The following is an 18,949-nucleotide window of genomic DNA, read 5'->3' on the forward strand; positions in this document are numbered from 1 at the left end:
ATAAAAGGGCAGGGGATCATGAAAATACAGTGTTCAAGACTGGCTGCCTTGGCATCTTGTATCACCTGGGCTTCCTGACAGTCAACCCATGACTTTCTCTAGGTCTATGGATATCCCATGTTTCCCTTTTTCTCTTGCAGGCCACCTGGACACCATGCTCAGCACAACAAGATGGATGGCTACTGCATGTTCAACAGTGTAGGCATTGCAGCCCAATATGCCCGGCAGAAATTGGGAGTAGAGCGGTGAGTAGTAGGAGCCAAGTCAGAGATGCCTATAGACTCATGAGGTAGCCCAAGGGAAACTGACTGATAATATCTCAGTTTGACTTCATATACACTATGGATGCAATAATATTGGCTTCTCCTGTGGGACTATAGGATCATTATTCGAGTAATGTATTCTGAACACTTGAAAGGTGTTGTAAATGCTAGGATTTAGATGTTGGATCAGATGTCAAATATTGAAGTAATAGCCCAGACATTTTATTTGAGAATGCCTCTTTAATGTAATTCACCATCCAGTTACAATCTATTTCAGCTTCTTATTAAAGAATTGCTAAGTTATACTAAATAGCTTAATTTTTATTATTGTCCCTAGAATTCTATCAAAGGCAAAGTGAGAGAACCTTTGGCCCCTCTAGAGGTTGTGTTGAAACTCTGGTCATACTTCTAGTGGCTGGGATTGATGAAAGCTGCAGTCCCAACAACATCTGGAGGGCTGGACTGGTCCACCCCTGGACTAAGAGCACATCAACACTTGCAAGGATACACATCAGATATGATGATACATTTACCCAGGATGCTAGTAATTGCAATTCAGTGGTCCCGTTGAGCTATCCCTGTTTAGGATCCCAGCCCTCTTGCAGGACTACAGCTGCCAGAGCATCTTGGAAGGATGATGTTAACAGCGAGGGCTGATATGAATTTGTCTCTTTCATTCATCATCTTTGTTTCTATTTCCCTTTCCAGAGTGCTTATTGTTGACTGGGATGTGCATCATGGACAAGGCACCCAGTACCTATTTGAAGACAATCCCAGGTGTGAAATGTAGCCTTGAGTCAAGGGTGGCATCAAGTGGAAGTGAGGCTAAAAGATGGAGTTGAGGAGGCTACCAGGCTGGAAGACTAGGAGTTAGCAAAGAAGGGCCAGCTGAGTGTCGGGCTGAAAATGGAGTGCAGCTGAACTGGCCTGGGGCTTGGTTGTATTTCCCTTCATCACTGTTTCTCTTGTAATCTCTTTTCTTAGTGTCCTTTATTTCTCCATCCATCGTTATGAAGGGGGCAACTTCTGGCCACACCTTCTGGAATCTGACAGTCATGCTGTGGGCAGAGGTCGGGGAGAGGGGTACAATATCAATGTGCCCTGGGACCAGGTAGGGAAGTTTAATGGATGGGGTGATCTTAGAACAGGGAGGGGCAACTGCCAAGGATTAGGGGACAGTCTACATTGTCCTTCATGCAGGACTCCAGAAGGCTGTACCTGCATTTCCTCTCCCTACCCCTCTGACGCACATTCAGGTTAGGGAACAAAAAAAATATTTTGCCAATAGTGCCCCTTAAAGCCTTTGGAGGACAATAGTGGCCATTTTTGCTGTATTTTGAGGCCCTGTGATATGTCCCCCTCACTTGTTTCAGGTCTGGGTGGAGATTAAGTGACCATACAACCCTAAAACCGTAAGATAAGGGGAGCCAGAAATGCTCCCCATTTTTGTGTGGCAAAATAGGTGCATTTCCATGGGTGTTGTTGATCATTTTGGTGTGGGGAAAATTTGGATTCAAATCTTAGCATAACCTTTTGGGGGAATGAGGAATTGATCGACATAATCTTTGGGGAAGGAGGAATTCATTGGCTTCCATCTTTCTGTCTATCTCTCTAGATAGGAATGCGAGATGCTGACTACCTCTCTGCCTTTTTGCACATCCTGCTACCTGTGGCCTTGGAGGTAGGAAATCCAACAGGGCATTATTTGGAAGGGATAGACAGACTTGGGGGTGCTGGGTTGCCTAGTGTGCGAAAACAGTAGGTGTATAGTCAATCGGCATGTGGGTATGTGTTGAGTAGGTGGACTAACTCCCTTCTCCTCCAGCAGCTTGGGAGCAAACCCAGCTTCATTTCTCTATGCTCTTCCTTTGCTGAAAGCTAAGACAGATGATTTATATTGGCTACTTAACCATTATGACAGTCACTAAGTGGTTTTCTATTTAAAGCCTATTTGCAAAATTGTTGTCCCCCCCTTCCACCCAACCTTGAATGCATTACTGTTCAGGAGGGGATTGTGAGTTCTTATTCTCTTCCAAAGAGACTTGAAGGTTTATTTAGAACTCTATAGCAGGGGAGAGCAGTGTGTGTCCCTACATGTGATGTTGAACTGCATCTCCCATCATATCTCATCATTGGCAGTGATAGTTGGTGCTGATGTGTGTTGTAGTCCAGGAACATCTGGAAAACTACACATTGCCCACTTCTGCTCTGCAGAGTTTCATGGGTTGGAATTTCTGTGGAACTAGCATTCTTTCCCCTTTTCATTGACCCATCACAGAGGTGTAAGGCTCCGGCTTAGCACTGCACATGCATGTTTGCATATAAAGATATCTTGTCAAATGAGTGCATGTTGTGCCATAAGGGGTTATCCACTAGGAGCCTCCCTGTAATAATCATTGCTCTCCTAGTCTTATTCTTGGAATCTACTGGAAATGATATATAAAAGGGTTTCACAATCATTCCTTAATGTCTGTTCTTTTCACCAGGCAATTATTGCAGTCCTGCTGTTCTCCCTTGGCCAAGGGGCCTTCTCTGCTTTGAGAGCTCTTTTAGGAGGTTTTACAATAACCAGCCTAGGAGGATGAGGGATAGAACTGACTGGCCAGTGAGGTGGTTGGTGGGATTTGCAGCTTAAGCTTATGGCAGTGTCCTATCTTTTGTTTTATTTCAGTTTCAGCCCCAGCTGGTACTGGTTGCTGCTGGTTTTGACTCTGTAATTGGTGACCCCAAGGTATGTTCTCTCTGCAAGATAATCCTCAGGATTTTTTTTTTTACTTCTCTCTGAAGGAAACATAGATCTGTTGTTGAGGACCTGCACACTAAAAAAAGGATCTGGGTAGTATGTTCTAGAGTCACAATAATCATGTCTGTGGCCTAAAACTTGCTAGCCTGATGTAGCTGTCCTCTTCTGCCTGGTGTATTGCCTACACTAAGCCTCCAAGTCAGTTTGGTATCTAGCTTATTACTTTTAATATTGAAAACATATGTAATGTACTCTGTGTAAAAAAGAAGACATCAAATAATAATAATAAAACTTTTCAGTCCATGGCCAGTAAGAGCCCATATGATCTCTGGCCACTTAAACCTGCTGTCCATGCAGGAACCAATGAAAGAAGAACATTAGACTTTGGACTCCAGCTCCAATAGTTGGTGACAGAAGTGGAGGAGGTGAGAAAATGTGCTTGTCCATCCATCAGTCTTCCATTCAAACCTCTGTTGGCAGACTGAAAATGAGTGACTGGACCTCCTTCCTTGTTCTCACATTGGTAACAATGATTTGAGTGAAAGGAACGAATGATGGCCACGGGGAGGCAAGAACCTTTCTTCTCATTCTGCATCCCTTTCACCCATACTCCTTACCTAGATCTAAGGCAGAACTTGCCAATGTTATGTTTCTAGAACCCTTATAACCAGCTTGGCTTGCTGTTATGCCAGCTGATGCTAGGAGGAGAAGTCTGAAGAAAAGGTTCTAGGCTCTGATATAAGACTTGCTTGAACTGCAGGGAGACAATGTGGAAGCAGCTTCCTCACACATGAGTGCCAAGAAAATATTTTCTCAGTCCTAACAATGATGTGCTTGAAGTGTGACTGTTAGAGCCTTTGAGATGTTTCTCAGAGGCTGCTGCAGTATAGTGGCTATCTCTCAAGAATAGGACCAAAGAGTGACATGGCCCCTTCCTTGCACCCATAGGGGGAAATGTCCACCACTCCAGGATGTTTTGCTCATTTGACACACCTGCTGATGCTTCTCTCTGGAGGCAAGCTGGTTCTGTCTCTGGAGGTGAGTGATTTGTTTTTTCTGTCCCCATGGTGGTGGGGCTACAGCCACTTTTTGGGAGAAGGTTTCCAATGAAGATAAGAGTATGTCCTTCTACTCTTCCTCCTCAGGGTGGATACAATCTCCAGTCCTTGGCAGATGGAACCTGCACAGTCCTCAAGGCTCTTCTAGGAGACCCCTGTCCTCTGCTGGAATCACCTCTCACACCTTGCAGCAGGTGAGAGAGTATTTATCTTCCTTATGTGCCCCTCCCAAACCCCCAAGCATCAAGCTTGAGCCCCTGCTGATTGGCACTTTCTTAATCTTTCCCCTCTTGGCAGTGCCCTTCTCTCTGTGTCCCAGACGCTTGCAGTTCACAGCAAGTATTGGAAGAGCTTGAGGAGGATCAGTAAGTGCCTGAGCTGAGCTCTGTTTCCCCCATTATATGAGCAATAATCAGTTCCTTTCTACCCAGTGGGCTGCAATTCCTTTTAGGAAATTCAGAACACTTAAAACCTCTGCATTTTTCTGGTCATTTCCCCCCCTCTAATAGTGTGGTATAGTGGTGATAATTTTGGGCTGGGACTTGGGGGAGTCAGATTCTCTTTAAAACTCTTCATTCATTTGGAACCAATCCCTCTCAGCCTTACCTACCTCACAGGGTGGTTGTATACCATCTTGAGCTCCACTGGAAAGTAACTAATAAATGCCACAGGTGTTGATGTGCCTCAGGAGAATGGAAGAGAACTAAGTGAAGTTTTGCAGCCAGCCAGCCCTGCATCATTAAATGAGATCCTGTCCAAGTCAGCAGCTGAACTGATGCGATCCCAGCCACCTTCACGGACAGGGCTGGTCTATGATGAAAAGATGACAGAGCATTACAATATGTGGGACAGGTAAGGATTTATTTCTTACAGTGTTCAGATGAGTTTAATGGGCTCTTTATATCCCATTATATCTTTATGTCTTCTCTCTTGGTGTTAGCATTGTTCATTTTTAGAACTGTTCCAGTGTAGAATAGCATAAAATAGAGACATGAGAAGGGCTGTGAAGTAGGATAACCTATGTTGCCATAAAACTGATGTGTGGGCTTCCCTTTCTATAAAAATACAGTGGCTCACCTTAGTGGCTCACATTTTCCTTGGCTCTCTGACTCTCTTAGTTTCCTCTCTTTCCCCCTCAGTCAACATCCAGAGCTGCCTCAGAGAGTTTCCCGGATTTTCCAGCGCCATGGGGAGCTACGTCTCACAGAACGATGCTGTCGGCTCCCAGCTCGGCTTGCCTCGGAAGAGGAGTTGCGAATGTGCCACAGGTAGTGAGAGGTTCCTGTTTACAAATAGCCTTGATTCTTCTGGGAGGTGTATGGCAAGTTCAGAAGGTGCAAGACTTTGGGTGTGTTTAGTGACCTCTGAAAGGGTATGCATCCCAACTCTTCCTGAGATATAGAATATATCTTCTTCTCACCTCTCCTCTTTTCTCCAGCCTGGCCTATGTAGAGACAGTGAAGTCAACAGCTACCATGAAGCCCCGCGACCTGCATCGCCAGGGTGACCAATACAATTCCATCTACATCTGCACCAGCTCCTATGAATGTGCCCGCCTGGCGGCTGGTTCTGCCTTCAGTGCAGTTGAGGCTGTACTGTCTCAGAAGGTGAGCTCCAGCAACTGTAGGGGGCAAGGTGCTACCCATTTTGGAGGCACAAAAGCAAGACATAGAGAATCTTACTTGTGCTATTTTAAAATAGACTGACTGACCTAGCCACTTCCTTATTTCTGCATAGTGGCTCTGCTCTGTAAGCCTGCTCTTCCCTTTATGGGCAGGAAAAGAGCTTTATTTTAAAACAGGCTTCCCTGTATAAGCAGGTAAGCTTTTTTATTGGGATAGTTTGTCTATCTTTTTAACTTTGTATGTCTCTTAAATAATTTTATATTTTATGTGGTGATTGTAATTGTTTTTTTTTAAATTTATTCTGCTTTTTTATGTGACTCTTTCTGAGAGCTGCCTTAGAGATTTTACCACATGAGGCTGCCAAAGTGGAATTACAGCAGGGTAGTAGTGTCTGTGGCCATACCTTATCACATCATGCTGTTTTGGTCCAGTAGCTGGTCTCTAGTCCATCCGTTGCTGGAGTGCTCATTTAATGAAATTTAATGAAACCTGCCAATGCTTACCAGTTGTGATGCTTTTCCACTGTTGATTCAGGAATGATAAGTTTCTCCTGCTGCAGTTCCAATATGCAGGCAGTTACGTGCAAGTGAACATGATTATATTCCTCTCCCCCCGACTATTCCCAAGCAGGCTGTTTTTCCCCCCAATTTCTTTTTTTTTCTTTTCTTAATAAATTAATCGCTGTGGCTATGCAATTTAAAATAAAAAAAATATTAAAAAAATACTGACCAAAAGGCACACTGGGAAGGTCACAAGGCAGGAAGGCTAGTGTGCAGAAAACATCGTCCAGGACTATAGCAGTGCCATGGCACTTTTGAAAAGCTGTTCAAAAATAATTGTCCCCAAACTGGAATGTTTGCATTTCCCACACTAATGTGATTGTGGTGTCTTAGCAGCTTGGTGTGATAAAGTCCTGGGAGAAGGCTGACAAACAAATGAAATAAATAAGGTAGGCCTGCAAAATTTTGAGGAACGGCCAGTTTGATAGCGTGAGAGCTACAGTGGTCTATGAGGTCTCTTTGGGCCACAGCTCCAAAGGGGTAGCACTGATGTCAAGCTGTCATTAAGGCCTCTAGAAAAGACTGTCACTTCCTAGCAGCCATCATTTTCCCTTTTTAAAAACCATTCTAAATCAGAGCATGTTACAGTATGAAAAATGAAGAAAATTCAATAAAATCAACTAATTACAGAGTGAACACATAATAAAATAATGAAGTTAATGACAAGAAAAGTGCTTGGTAAATAAATAGGTTTTCAGTTGCCAGTGAAGAAAAAACACCCACCATGGTTGAGAATCTGCCTTTTTGTCAATTTGGTGATGCATTCCTCACTCAAGTTCTTTAGTTCTGCTGGCAGTGATCCAAGTAGCTTTTCCTCTTTTGGGATATCAGGTCCAAAATGCTGTGGCCATCGTCCGACCACCTGGACACCATGCTGAATCAGACACTGCCTGTGGCTTCTGCTTCTTCAACTCTGTGGCCTTGGCTGCTCGATATGCACAGCGCCTGGCTGGGCGGCCTATGAGGTGAGGTGGCTCTAGCACTGGGAGTGATGGAGCACATCTGCTTCCCCAAATGTAAGCTAGTTTAGCTCCTGTGATTTGTTCTGCAGCAGGAATACTAGTGGTCATAATTTTGCTGAAATGCCTAAGGGGCTCCTAAGGGGATGTTATGCTAGATAGGATGCCTGCGAGTGTTTGTAATTTGGATTTAGGTAGCTGTCCAATTTTGGTTTCATTCCTTAGGGTGATGATACTAGATTGGGATGTTCACCATGGCAATGGGACACAGCACATGTTCGAAAATGATCCCAGGTATTTTTCTGAACTTTTCACCTGCATTTCTAAAGAAACTCTGTAACTGTTTTCTCTTGGAGTTGGGATTATTATTTCTTTTCTTTACTTTTTTTAAAATGGTATTTGTTTAACTTGGGCTGTGCTTCAGTTTTGTAATGTATAACTTTCCCCCCCCCTTTCCAATGATGGTTTCCCACCAGAGGAACAAAAGCCTTAAAATTCTGCAGTTGGAAACCCCACCTAGAACCATTTAGCATAAATACTGCAAATTGTGGGGCCATGTCTTCATTCAGTTTTTTAATGCCATGTGTCCATCAAATAGGCTCAGGCTTACAAAACGGAGATAAGAATCACCATTAATATAGTAAGAAGTTAGTTTTAAAATGCTAATATTAATTTGTGTTTTAATTATGAGGGGCAGAGAATAATGGGTCACATGGCCACTGTATTAGGATACAGGGGCCATGAGAAGAGATGTGGGATACCTTGAAACAGATGACTTCTAGCTTTGCTGGTCCAAAGGCACAGTGCCACTGTTCTGACTTTACCTCCTCCCCACTCTTCCATTTCTGTAAAATTCTGTAGATGAAGATTAGCAGTTGCACAATAAAAACTTCATCTGGAAGGATCACTTGAGTTGTGCAAACTCTAGTGCAGAAGTGAACAGAAGGGAGATTATTGTTGTTGTGTACCTTTAAGTCATTTCCCACTAATGACAACTCTAAGGCAAACTTATTGTGGGATTTTCTTGGCAAGATTTGTTCAGTGGAGGTTTGGGGAAAAGGTAGAATATAAATTAAATAAATAAAAAATAAACAAAACTAAGCTCTTCTAGCAAGCCTGGGGTCTGTGCACCCTTGTCCTGGCTATGTAAGATCATAAAGCTCCCCATTGTCTTTAACCTTTTAGAAATAAGTTGTCCATTGCCCAGTAAGCCTATTCTATACAATTATAACTATGCCGTTTCTAGACATACTGTTTAGCAACTTCTCAGTGACTATGGACAAGCAAGGCATTAATTGCCCCCCTTCACCCATCACCTTCTGCTTCCAATCTAGTGTCCTGTATGTCTCCATCCACCGCTATGACAGTGGAACTTTCTTCCCTACGTCTGATGATGCAGACTATGACCGGGTGGGCTTAGGACCTGGCAAGGGCTTCACCCTTAATGTGCCTTGGAACTGCCCCCGGATGGGAGACCCTGAGTACTTGGCTGCCTTCCACCAGATTGTCATGCCTGTTGGCTATGAGGTAAATGAGGACAGGATTGATCCTGTGCAGACTGTAGCTGTTAGACACCATGGGGCCATATCTGTGTGGCAAATGTAGAGTAGGTGTCATTTAGTAGATGTAGTGGCCATGAGGAGCCAAACAATCCATTATGAATATGACCATTTTGTTAGCAGCCCCCAGCTGCCATCACCTTTCACTGAACTACTGTTTTTTTCCAAAGGCCTCTGCCAGTGATTACTTCAGAGTCCTGACAAGAGCAGTGCATCCTCCCCATGGCAGCTCCAGTGGCATCACTGGGAAATGGGGGGATGTGGACCACACTGGGTGACACTGGAAAGAGGGATGACACCCATTTAGTGCCCCTCTTTGGTGCAGGAGGGTTACACACACGCCCTTTCCAGCTTTTTCATCTCTGGGCTTCCCCTCCAGGAAGAAAGCCCGGGGATGAGGGAGCAGGAGAGGCACACGCTTACCCTTTCCTTACTGGGTGACACCATAGTTAGTGGCGCCACTGGGCAGCCCTCTGAGTCAGGAGAGAGAGAGAGAAGGGTTAATCTGCTCACTGATAGTGGGTGGCTGTGTAACAGAAAATGATTTTCACCTCCCCTGATCTAGAAGGACCAAGAGAGATGTCTAAGGAGTTAGAAAGGGATGGACTTGCAGGTAGCAGCCTTTCTGCTTGGTATCTCTGGTCAGTGGTGGGAAGAGAAGTAAATGGACTAGCATGCAGACCAAACACTCACGGATGTTGCTTGCATCACTTGCATTGCAGTTCAATCCGGAGCTAGTCCTGGTTTCTGCTGGTTTTGATGCTGCTCGAGGAGATCCACTGGGTGGATGCCTTGTGACCCCTGAATGTTATGCGTACATGACCCACCTGCTCTTGGGGCTGGCAGGAGGCAAGGTGGTGGTTGTGTTGGAGGTATGTCAGAGGATCTTTTAAATATCTCACAGAGTACTATGTGTGAGCCAGCTCTGGGGTGGATGGTTCAAAAGAGGGGAGTGAGCAGGGTGAGGGAAGGAAAAGAAAAGAAATCTAGGGCTAGAGTTCATGGTTTGCAACATGCAGAATGGTGGAAATGACCTAATGTTATGTCCTTCCTTGCAAACCTGGGTCTGAAATTATGTATGGCAGGGGTGGAAATTGTGACTTTCCACATGTTGTTGGGCTGCTATTCCCAGTGTTTCTCACCACTGGCAAGGTTGATAAAGGCTCCTAGGAGTTGCAGTTCAACAGCTTCTAGAGCGTCACACTGTTCAGCACTTGCTGTGTAGGTAATAAAAACAGCTGGAGAGGGGAGCTTTGGGCAGAAACGGGCAGATGGAGGAGTTAAATGCTTCCCATCACCAATTTTTTGCTACTCCAATTCAAGGTTTTGCAAAAGAAAGGGCTATAGTTTCAGCACAACTGCTGTGGCACATCTGCCGTGCCTCTTGGTGTGTGCCTGCTGCCACACATTGCTCTTGGAGAAAACTCAGGGTTGCCCTTGGAGAAATTATCCTGGGTGGGTCCCAAGACAGCAGAGGAAGGGACACCCAAGCCTAGGGGTAGGGTATCTGTCATACTCCAACTGTAAAAATGAATGACTGTCCCCATTAACCCTCACCACAGTCCAATTCTTGGCTGAGCAAATGACTTGTAAATCAAGAGAGCTCTGGTTTGGAAATGCCTTGAACACTCAAGCAAGATTTTATGTATTTATTATTATCATTCAATCGCTCACCAAGGCTGTCCTTTTCCCATTTTTCTCCACTCTTGAGAGAACATGTGGCACTAGTGGAGCAGGCTTGCACATTGACTAGAACTGGCTTGTGGCAGCAGGGTCACAATCTCTTTCTCGGACACAACTTCCCTTTCCTTCTTTTAGGGTGGCTACAACTTAGAAGCCATTTCAGAGTCCATGACCATGTGCACCCGCAGCCTCCTTGGGGACCCTCCCCCCACCATGGGACGCCTAAAGGCTCCCCACCCCAGTGCTCTGCAGTCTTTGGCCTGTGTAGCATCTGTGCACCGCAAGTACTGGACAAGCCTCCGACTGGAAGGTGGGTATTCTTTCCAGCCCAGTAGCTTCTCTGTTTGTTGGCAGCTGAACTGTTGTAGCGTAGTGACCCAGGAAGTTAGTGGCAGGGCAGGAAGTTCCATATTCACCTATTGTATCGGCAGTAAATTCATAGAGTGAGTGACAATAGACAAGCTACTGGTTCAGCTTCTCATTCCCTGCTCTCGAATAGAATGGCTGGTCTAAAGATTATTGGGCTAAATGTATGTGAAGTATTTTGATCATCTGTGAAGGAAGAGAGAGGAAGCACCATACAGACCAGAGGAAGGGAAACCCCAGACTTTGGGGTCAGTTTGGCCCTTCGAGATGCCCCATCTTGCCTGCAAAGGTTCCCCATTGGCCCGTCCCCTCTGACAAGAGACAGGACAGGAACTGGGGAGTGAAGCACAATCAGCCGGTACTGCAAGAGTCCTCTGAATCTCTTCAGTGCATCTGTAGAAGTGGATTAGAATCCACAAAAGCTCATCCTAAAATAAATCAGTCTCAAAGGTGTGGCTAGATTTTCACACACACACACATTTTTACTTTTTATCGTCAAAATATTTATTTTTTAATGATCATTTATTTATATAGCGCCATTGATGTACACGATGGCTCACAACAGAATAAAATATTTAAAACTACTTCGACACAAAATACCAAAATACAATAGCACTAGAATACAATGCTAAAAATGCAATAGTAAAATACAGTAGTAAACTATAATGCAAAAAAAGCAAGCTACACACAAAAACACAAAACAAGGAATAAAACAGATAATCAATTATAGTAAAAATATAGAGCATTAATCAGAAATTCCCAAAGTTTTAGAAAACAAAAAAAAATTCAATTTAGATTTAAAAACAGCAAGAGAAGGAGCGTACTAACATAGATAGCTCTTTGAAATCTGAATCTGTTGAAAATCATCTGGCTACAGAAGTATACCATAGGTTGAGCAAGGAGGCAGCCAGTTCTGTCATAGGGAGTGGCCATGCCCACTGTCATCATTTGACCCATGGGAGGCTCACGGAATGGGGATTTGCCTGCCACCTTTGGTTCCACATGTCTGAGACAGACAATGATCTTCTGACGTTCAAGATGTCTACACCCAAACTTGCCCCCTTTAGAATTCGTTTACCAGCAGTCTGGACAAGATTGGTTTGGGAAGGTAAGAACTCTGTTATGTGAATGGCTTTAGGTTTGCTAAAGGATACGTTTTTGTAGTGTCATGGCTAAACTGGAGAAACCTGGCTTCAAATTCAGCTATGAAGCTCTAATAGTGACCTCCAGCTAGAAAATGTTCTCCCAGCCTAACCTACCTCCAGTGATTCTTGTGTGAGGGAAAATGGTGTGGGCAGGTCAGTTATATATACTGCTTGAGCTTCTTGTTAATTAAGTGGAACGTAAGAACACAATAGAAATAAATGTTTCAAAATTCAAAAAACACACAGTGGTAATACCTTTATTTGGACAATCAAAAGGCACAAAACACATTATGCAAGCTTTCAAAGCTCATAGTCTTCTTCATTAGGTATGGATGTTAAAAAGTCATTTTTGGGGAATAAATGCAATAATGAAATGTCTCATGACCAGCAAGGGTTATGGCCTTTTTCTGCCTCAAACTTCCTGCCATCACCGTCTTAATAACAGCTTTAACATTTCAAGAACAATATATGGTAGTTCTGTGACCCTCTATCATTACATTTCTCCTCCTAAAATGACTTTTGACATCCATGCCTGATGAAGAAACTTCAAAAACCTGCATAATGTATTTTGGTTGACTTGATGAAGGTATCAACACAGTGTGTGTTTTAAATTTTGATATATTTTGCTGCATGACCACCATGTCTACCCCTGTATATATATCTATAGAGATAAATAAAATGAATAAATAGAAATAAATATAGCCCAAATGTCAGCTCCTAGGAATCTCAGTAGGAGAAAAAAAAGTGTCAGCAAAGAGTGATGGGCAGTTATGGAATTGCCAAGCAGGAGGACAATCCTTGACCTTCCTTGTACTTCACAAATTCCCAATTTCAGGTACAGAGCTGGTTTATGCTGCAAAATAAAATATAACAAAGTATATTTTGCCCTGTCTTGCAGTTTTAAAAGCCCAGATTACTAAAGATATTGCCAGGAGAGTACTAAAGGTAAAAGAAAGCTGGGATGGGGGGGAGAGATGAAGGGCAGAGTCGGCTCAGAAAGAAGTTTGGGCTGCTGCTGTTCTGATACACAAATATAGCTCATCTCTGTATTTGTTACACTTCAATACCTATTTCACGGTTGCTTGAGCTTCTTCCTAAACTGATCTAAAGGACAGGGCTGCAGTTGAATAGACTGCAGAGAACTAAATGCAGGGGCCTGCAGGAAGGTCAGAGCTGAGGCAGCAGACAGAAGTGAGAGTCCAGTATCACAGTGTCAGATGCAGTATGACCTCCACTTATGTCCTGCATGTGGGCTTCCCGAAGGCATCTGGTTCGTCACTCTAGGAAACAGAAAGCCGGACTATCTTTTGCTGTCCACATATTTTGGGCTACATCTCTTTCACAACTAACCCACCTAATGGGTGGGATTGGCCAAGATATCTAGACAGCCAAAGCTCCTCAAACCTGTCTTTAAAAGAAATGCTGAAGTGTATTGCAGTCACTTCCTGGAGCCCTTTCACACTGCACAGTTATAGCACTTCAATTCCATTTTGGCTTCCCTTTCAACTGATGTGTTCCATCTTGTGATTTTTAGTTTAATAAGATGTTTAGTATTCACTGACACAGAGTTCTAGTGCCTGTCCAAACTTCAAATCCCAGGATTCCATTGGTGGCAGTCATGCCAGTGAAGGTGGAATCAAATTGTGATAATTGTATAGTGTGGAAAGGCCCTTTAGAATGTCTGGCTATCTTTCCATGGAGTGATGAAGAAAGCAGGGAGTAAGAGATATAAATGGGGGACTAAGTTTAGTCTGCAAAAGTAATTTGAGTTGACACTCACCTGCCTATTCATCCACACTGTATTTTGTTGCTGTTGTTGTTGCTGTATGCCTTCAAGTCATGTCTGAGTTGTTGCAGCTGTCAGATGAACCTATCCTAGGGATTTCTTGACAAGTTCCTTCAGAGGGAGTTTGCAGTTGCCATCCTCTGAGGTTGAGAGAGTGTGACATGCCCAAGGTCACCTATTTTGTTTCTGTGGCTGAACTGGGATTCGAACCCTGGCATCCAGAGTCATAGTCCAGCGTTCAAGCCACTACACCACACTGGAACTGATGCTGTATCTTTATAGTGATTTTTTCATATACCTTCTCACTCTCTGGAGAGATTGCAGGGTGGCATGTTGGGCAAGGGACAACTTTTCATCTGAAAGTAAGCGCCACTACTAGCTCCTCTCCTCCCAAAATGACAGACTGGAGAGTTGGAGAGTTTAAGGCTATGCACACATTCATTACCACACGTGTAATTTAAGATTACTTGTTTAGAGCTCAGATTGTGTACGTGTGTAAAGATTTGCTTACACTTAACTAAATGGATCTCATTTGCATTTATCCAGGAAGTCAGCCGCTTGCTTGGTTGCTGCCAGCAAAAGGGCATGGCTTCAGTGATACATATGAAATGCACCATTGAAGCCATTCCTTTTGACTGGCAATGGAGCAAAGCATGCTGGGTCTGACTGACTTCCTAGAAGCATTTTCTAGCAAGGTTTATAACTGAAAAAGGGTTGTGCTGCTAGCAGGTGGTAAGTAATTTTACTTAGATCATATTTCTTGCACATTTCTTAATTTTTGAGGCTGCTGAGTGAACAGAACAACTCTGGCCCTCTTTTCCCAGCCCACCTTTTCCTTGCAGCTATCCTTCAAAGAGCTGACTTTGCACAATGACATAATTCTGTATTTCTGACAGCTGTTGGGAGCAGAGGAAGGAATCAGCAGACTAGGAATGTTTGAAGGAAACTGTAAAGATATATTTCTATATGGATAGAGAAAGGGGGCAGAGAAAACCAAGTCACTTTCATCTGGGTGCAGCTAAATTAGCACATGGGAAATTTTTCTTACAGTTGAACACATATGTATATATTTAGTGTGATGTGTGAATAGTCTGTTTTGGGAGAAGAGGGGGACTAGGGGGTTTGTGATGTCAGCAGCCATTGCATCAGTCCCCTAGCTTTGAGCTTAAGGATGGTAAGATGGATACACTTCAGGGACAAAAAAAAAAGCAAAGATGGGATTGGCAGAATGACTGCAGAGACTCACAAAGGCCCTTTCCTTCATAATACTGCTCTGTGGATGGGTTGCAACTTGCAGGAGAGGAGGACTGAAAAGGGAAGCAGAAGGAGGTAGGAGGCTGAGATAGGAATGCAGGTGACAGGAGCAAGATGGAAGAACTGGGGAAGTAGATGCCAAGGAGGGAAGCTGTTGCCAAGAAAGGGAGCTTGATGAAGGGGGTCAAGGAGGGAGGTTAGGGATGACACCTAGCTGTGCCCCCACTTTATACCCCCATTTCTTGTACACATTCTCACCATTTGGTGGGTATGTCTAGAGCAGGCCTGCACAACATACGGCCCGTGGACCGCTTGAAGCCCACCAAAGAATTTTGGATGGCCCTCAAAGATTTGGAATAATTTCAAGGCTCTGCCACCTGGCTTTCTCCTGAGAAGAGGGCCAGGTGGTGATGGAGGACAGATTTAATATTAATTTTATTATAAATAAATAAATAATAATAATTAATTATATCTTACTTGGAGAGTGGCCCGTAGAACTTTAGCCTATTTTAATTTTGGCCTCTGCCTACTGCCAAGTTGTGCAAGTCTGCTGTAGAGGGAACAGGGAAGTAAAAATACTAATTAATTATTAAAGTAGTGTAATCATTGTATTTTTCTCCCCCTCCCCCAGTGCCTGCTCCTTTGTGGGAGAAGCCCAGGACTCGGGCTGGTAAGGGAACTCCCATTCCAGACGAATTCCCCATAAAGCCTCCGCAGGAATTGTTTCAGAGCCCCATAACTCAACCTGGGAAGACTGATGATGATGTGGTTCTGGCTTTGAGCTCCCTCCAAATAGAGGACAACCCTGTGGAGGAAGGAGACACAGCTTCAAGCTCTCTCTCACCTGCCTCCAGTTCGGTGGGTGAAGAGGCTCAGCCAAAGGTTGGGAGCTCCTCTGAAGAGACTGAGCCAGCAAACGATAGCCAGAGAGAAAGCATGTCAACAGGGAGTTCCTCTGGTGACGTGGAGTCCTCAGACAAAGAGGCAGAAGTAGGTGCATTATCTACATTGTCTATATCTATCAATATATGTCTCCTCTTTTCTTACCCTTCTTTGGGAGTACTTTCCCATAGAAATCCTGTAGTCTTGTAAAGGATTCTGGGACATGTTTGAAAGGCTGGGTGCATTCAGGCTGTATCCATGCTGCAGAAATAATCCAGTTTGACACCAGTTTAATGGCTATGGCTCCCTGCTATGGAATCCTGGAAGTTGTAGTTTTGTGAGACATTTAGTCTTTGTCAGAGCAGTTTGGTGCCACAACAAACTACAGTTCCTAGAATTCCATAGCATTGACCCATGGCAGATATTTCTGCAATCTGGATGCAGCCTCAGTCTACATGGCATCTTTGCCACGCATGTTGGATCTTTCTTTACCCCTTGAAGAATAGGGAACGTATGGTCAGCCCTTCTTATACACATATTTTTTATACACGGATTCAAGCATCCACAGTTTAAAAATGTTCAAAAAAAGTATAAATTTCAAATATCAAACATTGATTTTCCGATTTTTATAAGGAACACCATTTTGCTATGTCATTATATTTAATAGGACTTGAGCATACACAGATTTTGTTATCTATGGGGGATCTTGGAACCAAACCCCAGCATATAACAAGGGTCCACTGTACCAGGAAATTGCTCAGCACCACTTGTTGTTTGATGTTGTAGAGCTTGGGAAACCTGTGGCCCTCCAGTTCTAGTTGGACTCCCGCTCCCAAAAGCCTCTGAGAGCACGCTCAGTTATCAAGGTTAATGGGAAATGAAGTTCAACACCACCTGTAGGATCACATGTTCCCCACCTCTATTTTAGAAAGAAGATGTACTCCGGGATGTACACCTTGGAGTAAAGATAAAAGATCATGAACTTAAACTTAAAATGTATGTGGATGATATGATTTATCTAGCAGACCCATTACAAAACATTCGACTACTAAAAGAAAAATTAATGAACTTTGGAAATGTTTCAGGATATCGAATCATAAAGAAAAGGTCAAAATATTAACCATGAATTTAACAAAAAAGCTGACAATCTGGCTAAAGGTTTCAATTTTAAGATAGAGAAGAAAGTAAAATATTTAGAAATGAACATAAGAATAAAAAACACAAATTTGTTTAGAAATAACTATGCCAAAGTCTGGAAAGAATGTAAAAAGGACTTGTCCCGATGGAAAAAGAACAATCTATCTTTGATAGGGAGAATGAGCCCCATACAGACAGGGCAAAAAAAAAGCTGCTTCGAGTCACTTGGAGTTATGCTGTTTAAATGATACATGCATCCTAAGATTCCAGAAGCCGCACGGCTTCCGGACTCTTAGGACGCATTCATCATTTAAGCAGCATACCTCCAAGTGACTCAAAGCAGCTTTATTTTGGCCTGTCTGTATGGGGCCAAAGGTGACAATAAAAATGTCATTTTTTACTGAGAATGCCCCGAAAAGGGGCTTTTTGTGTGCTGCAGAACGGGTGCCATAGCTGCTGTGGTGCGACGTTATGACATCCTTTGTGCACTGTGCTGTTAGAGTGCTTCACATGGCAGATGTCATCATGGTTCGCCCTGTGTAAAAGGGGGCACAACAAGATGACACCCGCGGCACGCAGCAGGGTTTGAGAGCGTGTGAATGCTCCGCCCTACCGCAGCCTTAGTTCGGGCCCAGGCCTGCTGGTCTGTCCAGACCCTAAGTTTGTAAATATTGTCTGACTGAACTGTACTTTTAATATACCAGACATGATAATTTAATGCCAAACAAAAATATATACAGTTGGCCCTCTTTATCCACAGATTTTTTATACATGGATTCAAGCATCCACAGCTTGAAAATATTCAAAAAAGTATAAATTTCAAGTATCAAACCTTGATTTTTCCATTTTATATAAGAGACATCATTTTGCTATGCCATTGTATTTAATGGGACTTGAGCATACACGGATTTGGTTATTCACAGGGATTCTTGTAACCAAACCCCAGCGGATAACAAGGGTCCACTGTAATTACAGTATATCATGTTATAAATATCATACATTTTATGTTTGCCAAGTAACAAAGTGATTTTTCAGTCTGTAAAGGATGGTAATAATCCCCAGCTCTTTTTTAAAAAATTGGGTTGCTTCCTGCCCGCAAAATAATAAAATTAAAAAAAAAAAACACTCATGAAAAAACTAGTTTCAAAATTTCTGGAAATTTTACATTTCTACTCAGGACCCTGAAGGAAAGAAACTACAGAGTGACTAGAAAAGGGAAGATTGTCATCCCCCTGCCCTATCCAGAAAAATAAAAACCAAGACAAGGAGAGTCAATTGGGGCAGGGCAGTTTTCCCGCTTTCTCTCAGTTTCCATAGTTCATTTTACTCTAGAGAAAGGCCTATTTTTGTTTTTGAGAAATGTAACTTTTCAAGAATGAGCCTGGTATAAAACTCTGCAATTTCAAGTGCTGGTGATATTTTTATAGACCATGTCCTCTCAGTTTCTTCTCTCTCTTTTCTGTATCTTGCCTGAACAAGGTGAGTCCACCTAATCAGCCCCCTCAGACAGTGGAAGTTGAGATTGAGCTACTTGATGAAGCCACAGGTGGCTGTTCTTCCTTCTGCGAGAAGCTTGAAGATAATTTGGAAGATGGAGTGAGTTTGGGGCAGGGGGACACCCCACCTCCTAGGTGTGGGGAAACGGAGGGAAGGACTTGTGCTAAGACTTGGAAAATTGAATTTCCTGAGTTTAGCAAAAGTTACAATTGGACTCCATACCAGGATATCAATATTATATTGTCACTTTCTAGGGGCTCTTCTATGCTGTAACCCCCTTACCATGGTGCCCACACCTTGAGTCAGTGTTACCTGTGCCTCCTGCTGGTCTGAGTGTGCTGGAGCCTTGTTCAGAATGCGGCAGCATAGCTGAGAATTGGGTCTGCCTGGTTTGCTACAAGGTAAGGTGGCTGACGTCCCAGGCAACTGAGG

At 43.4% G+C, this 18,949-nt stretch overlaps 1 protein-coding gene across 3 annotated transcripts in view; it reads left to right on the plus strand.

The window, feature by feature from the left end:
• Positions 1 to 18,949, plus strand: part of HDAC6 (histone deacetylase 6) — a 41,493-nt gene that overhangs the window by 18,517 nt on the left and 4,027 nt on the right. For all 3 annotated transcript variants that reach the window (XM_089484544.1, XM_089484525.1, XM_089484534.1), the window contains exons 9-27: positions 141 to 245; positions 972 to 1,040; positions 1,248 to 1,374; positions 1,879 to 1,944; positions 2,935 to 2,994; positions 3,955 to 4,044; positions 4,152 to 4,258; positions 4,362 to 4,429; positions 4,736 to 4,916; positions 5,204 to 5,332; positions 5,503 to 5,671; positions 7,081 to 7,214; positions 7,434 to 7,502; positions 8,543 to 8,735; positions 9,490 to 9,639; positions 10,586 to 10,760; positions 15,633 to 15,991; positions 18,500 to 18,616; positions 18,772 to 18,918. In XM_089484544.1, coding sequence (XP_089340670.1) covers positions 141 to 245; positions 972 to 1,040; positions 1,248 to 1,374; positions 1,879 to 1,944; positions 2,935 to 2,994; positions 3,955 to 4,044; positions 4,152 to 4,258; positions 4,362 to 4,429; positions 4,736 to 4,916; positions 5,204 to 5,332; positions 5,503 to 5,671; positions 7,081 to 7,214; positions 7,434 to 7,502; positions 8,543 to 8,735; positions 9,490 to 9,639; positions 10,586 to 10,760; positions 15,633 to 15,991; positions 18,500 to 18,616; positions 18,772 to 18,918 — 2,515 coding nt within the window. The remainder of the gene's footprint in view (positions 1 to 140; positions 246 to 971; positions 1,041 to 1,247; positions 1,375 to 1,878; positions 1,945 to 2,934; positions 2,995 to 3,954; positions 4,045 to 4,151; positions 4,259 to 4,361; positions 4,430 to 4,735; positions 4,917 to 5,203; positions 5,333 to 5,502; positions 5,672 to 7,080; positions 7,215 to 7,433; positions 7,503 to 8,542; positions 8,736 to 9,489; positions 9,640 to 10,585; positions 10,761 to 15,632; positions 15,992 to 18,499; positions 18,617 to 18,771; positions 18,919 to 18,949) is intronic.

This window comes from Sceloporus occidentalis, unplaced genomic scaffold, assembly GCF_023333645.1.
Source record: "Sceloporus occidentalis isolate IW3139 unplaced genomic scaffold, rSceOcc1.0.p SCAF_1, whole genome shotgun sequence".
Lineage (NCBI taxonomy): Eukaryota > Metazoa > Chordata > Lepidosauria > Squamata > Phrynosomatidae > Sceloporus > Sceloporus occidentalis.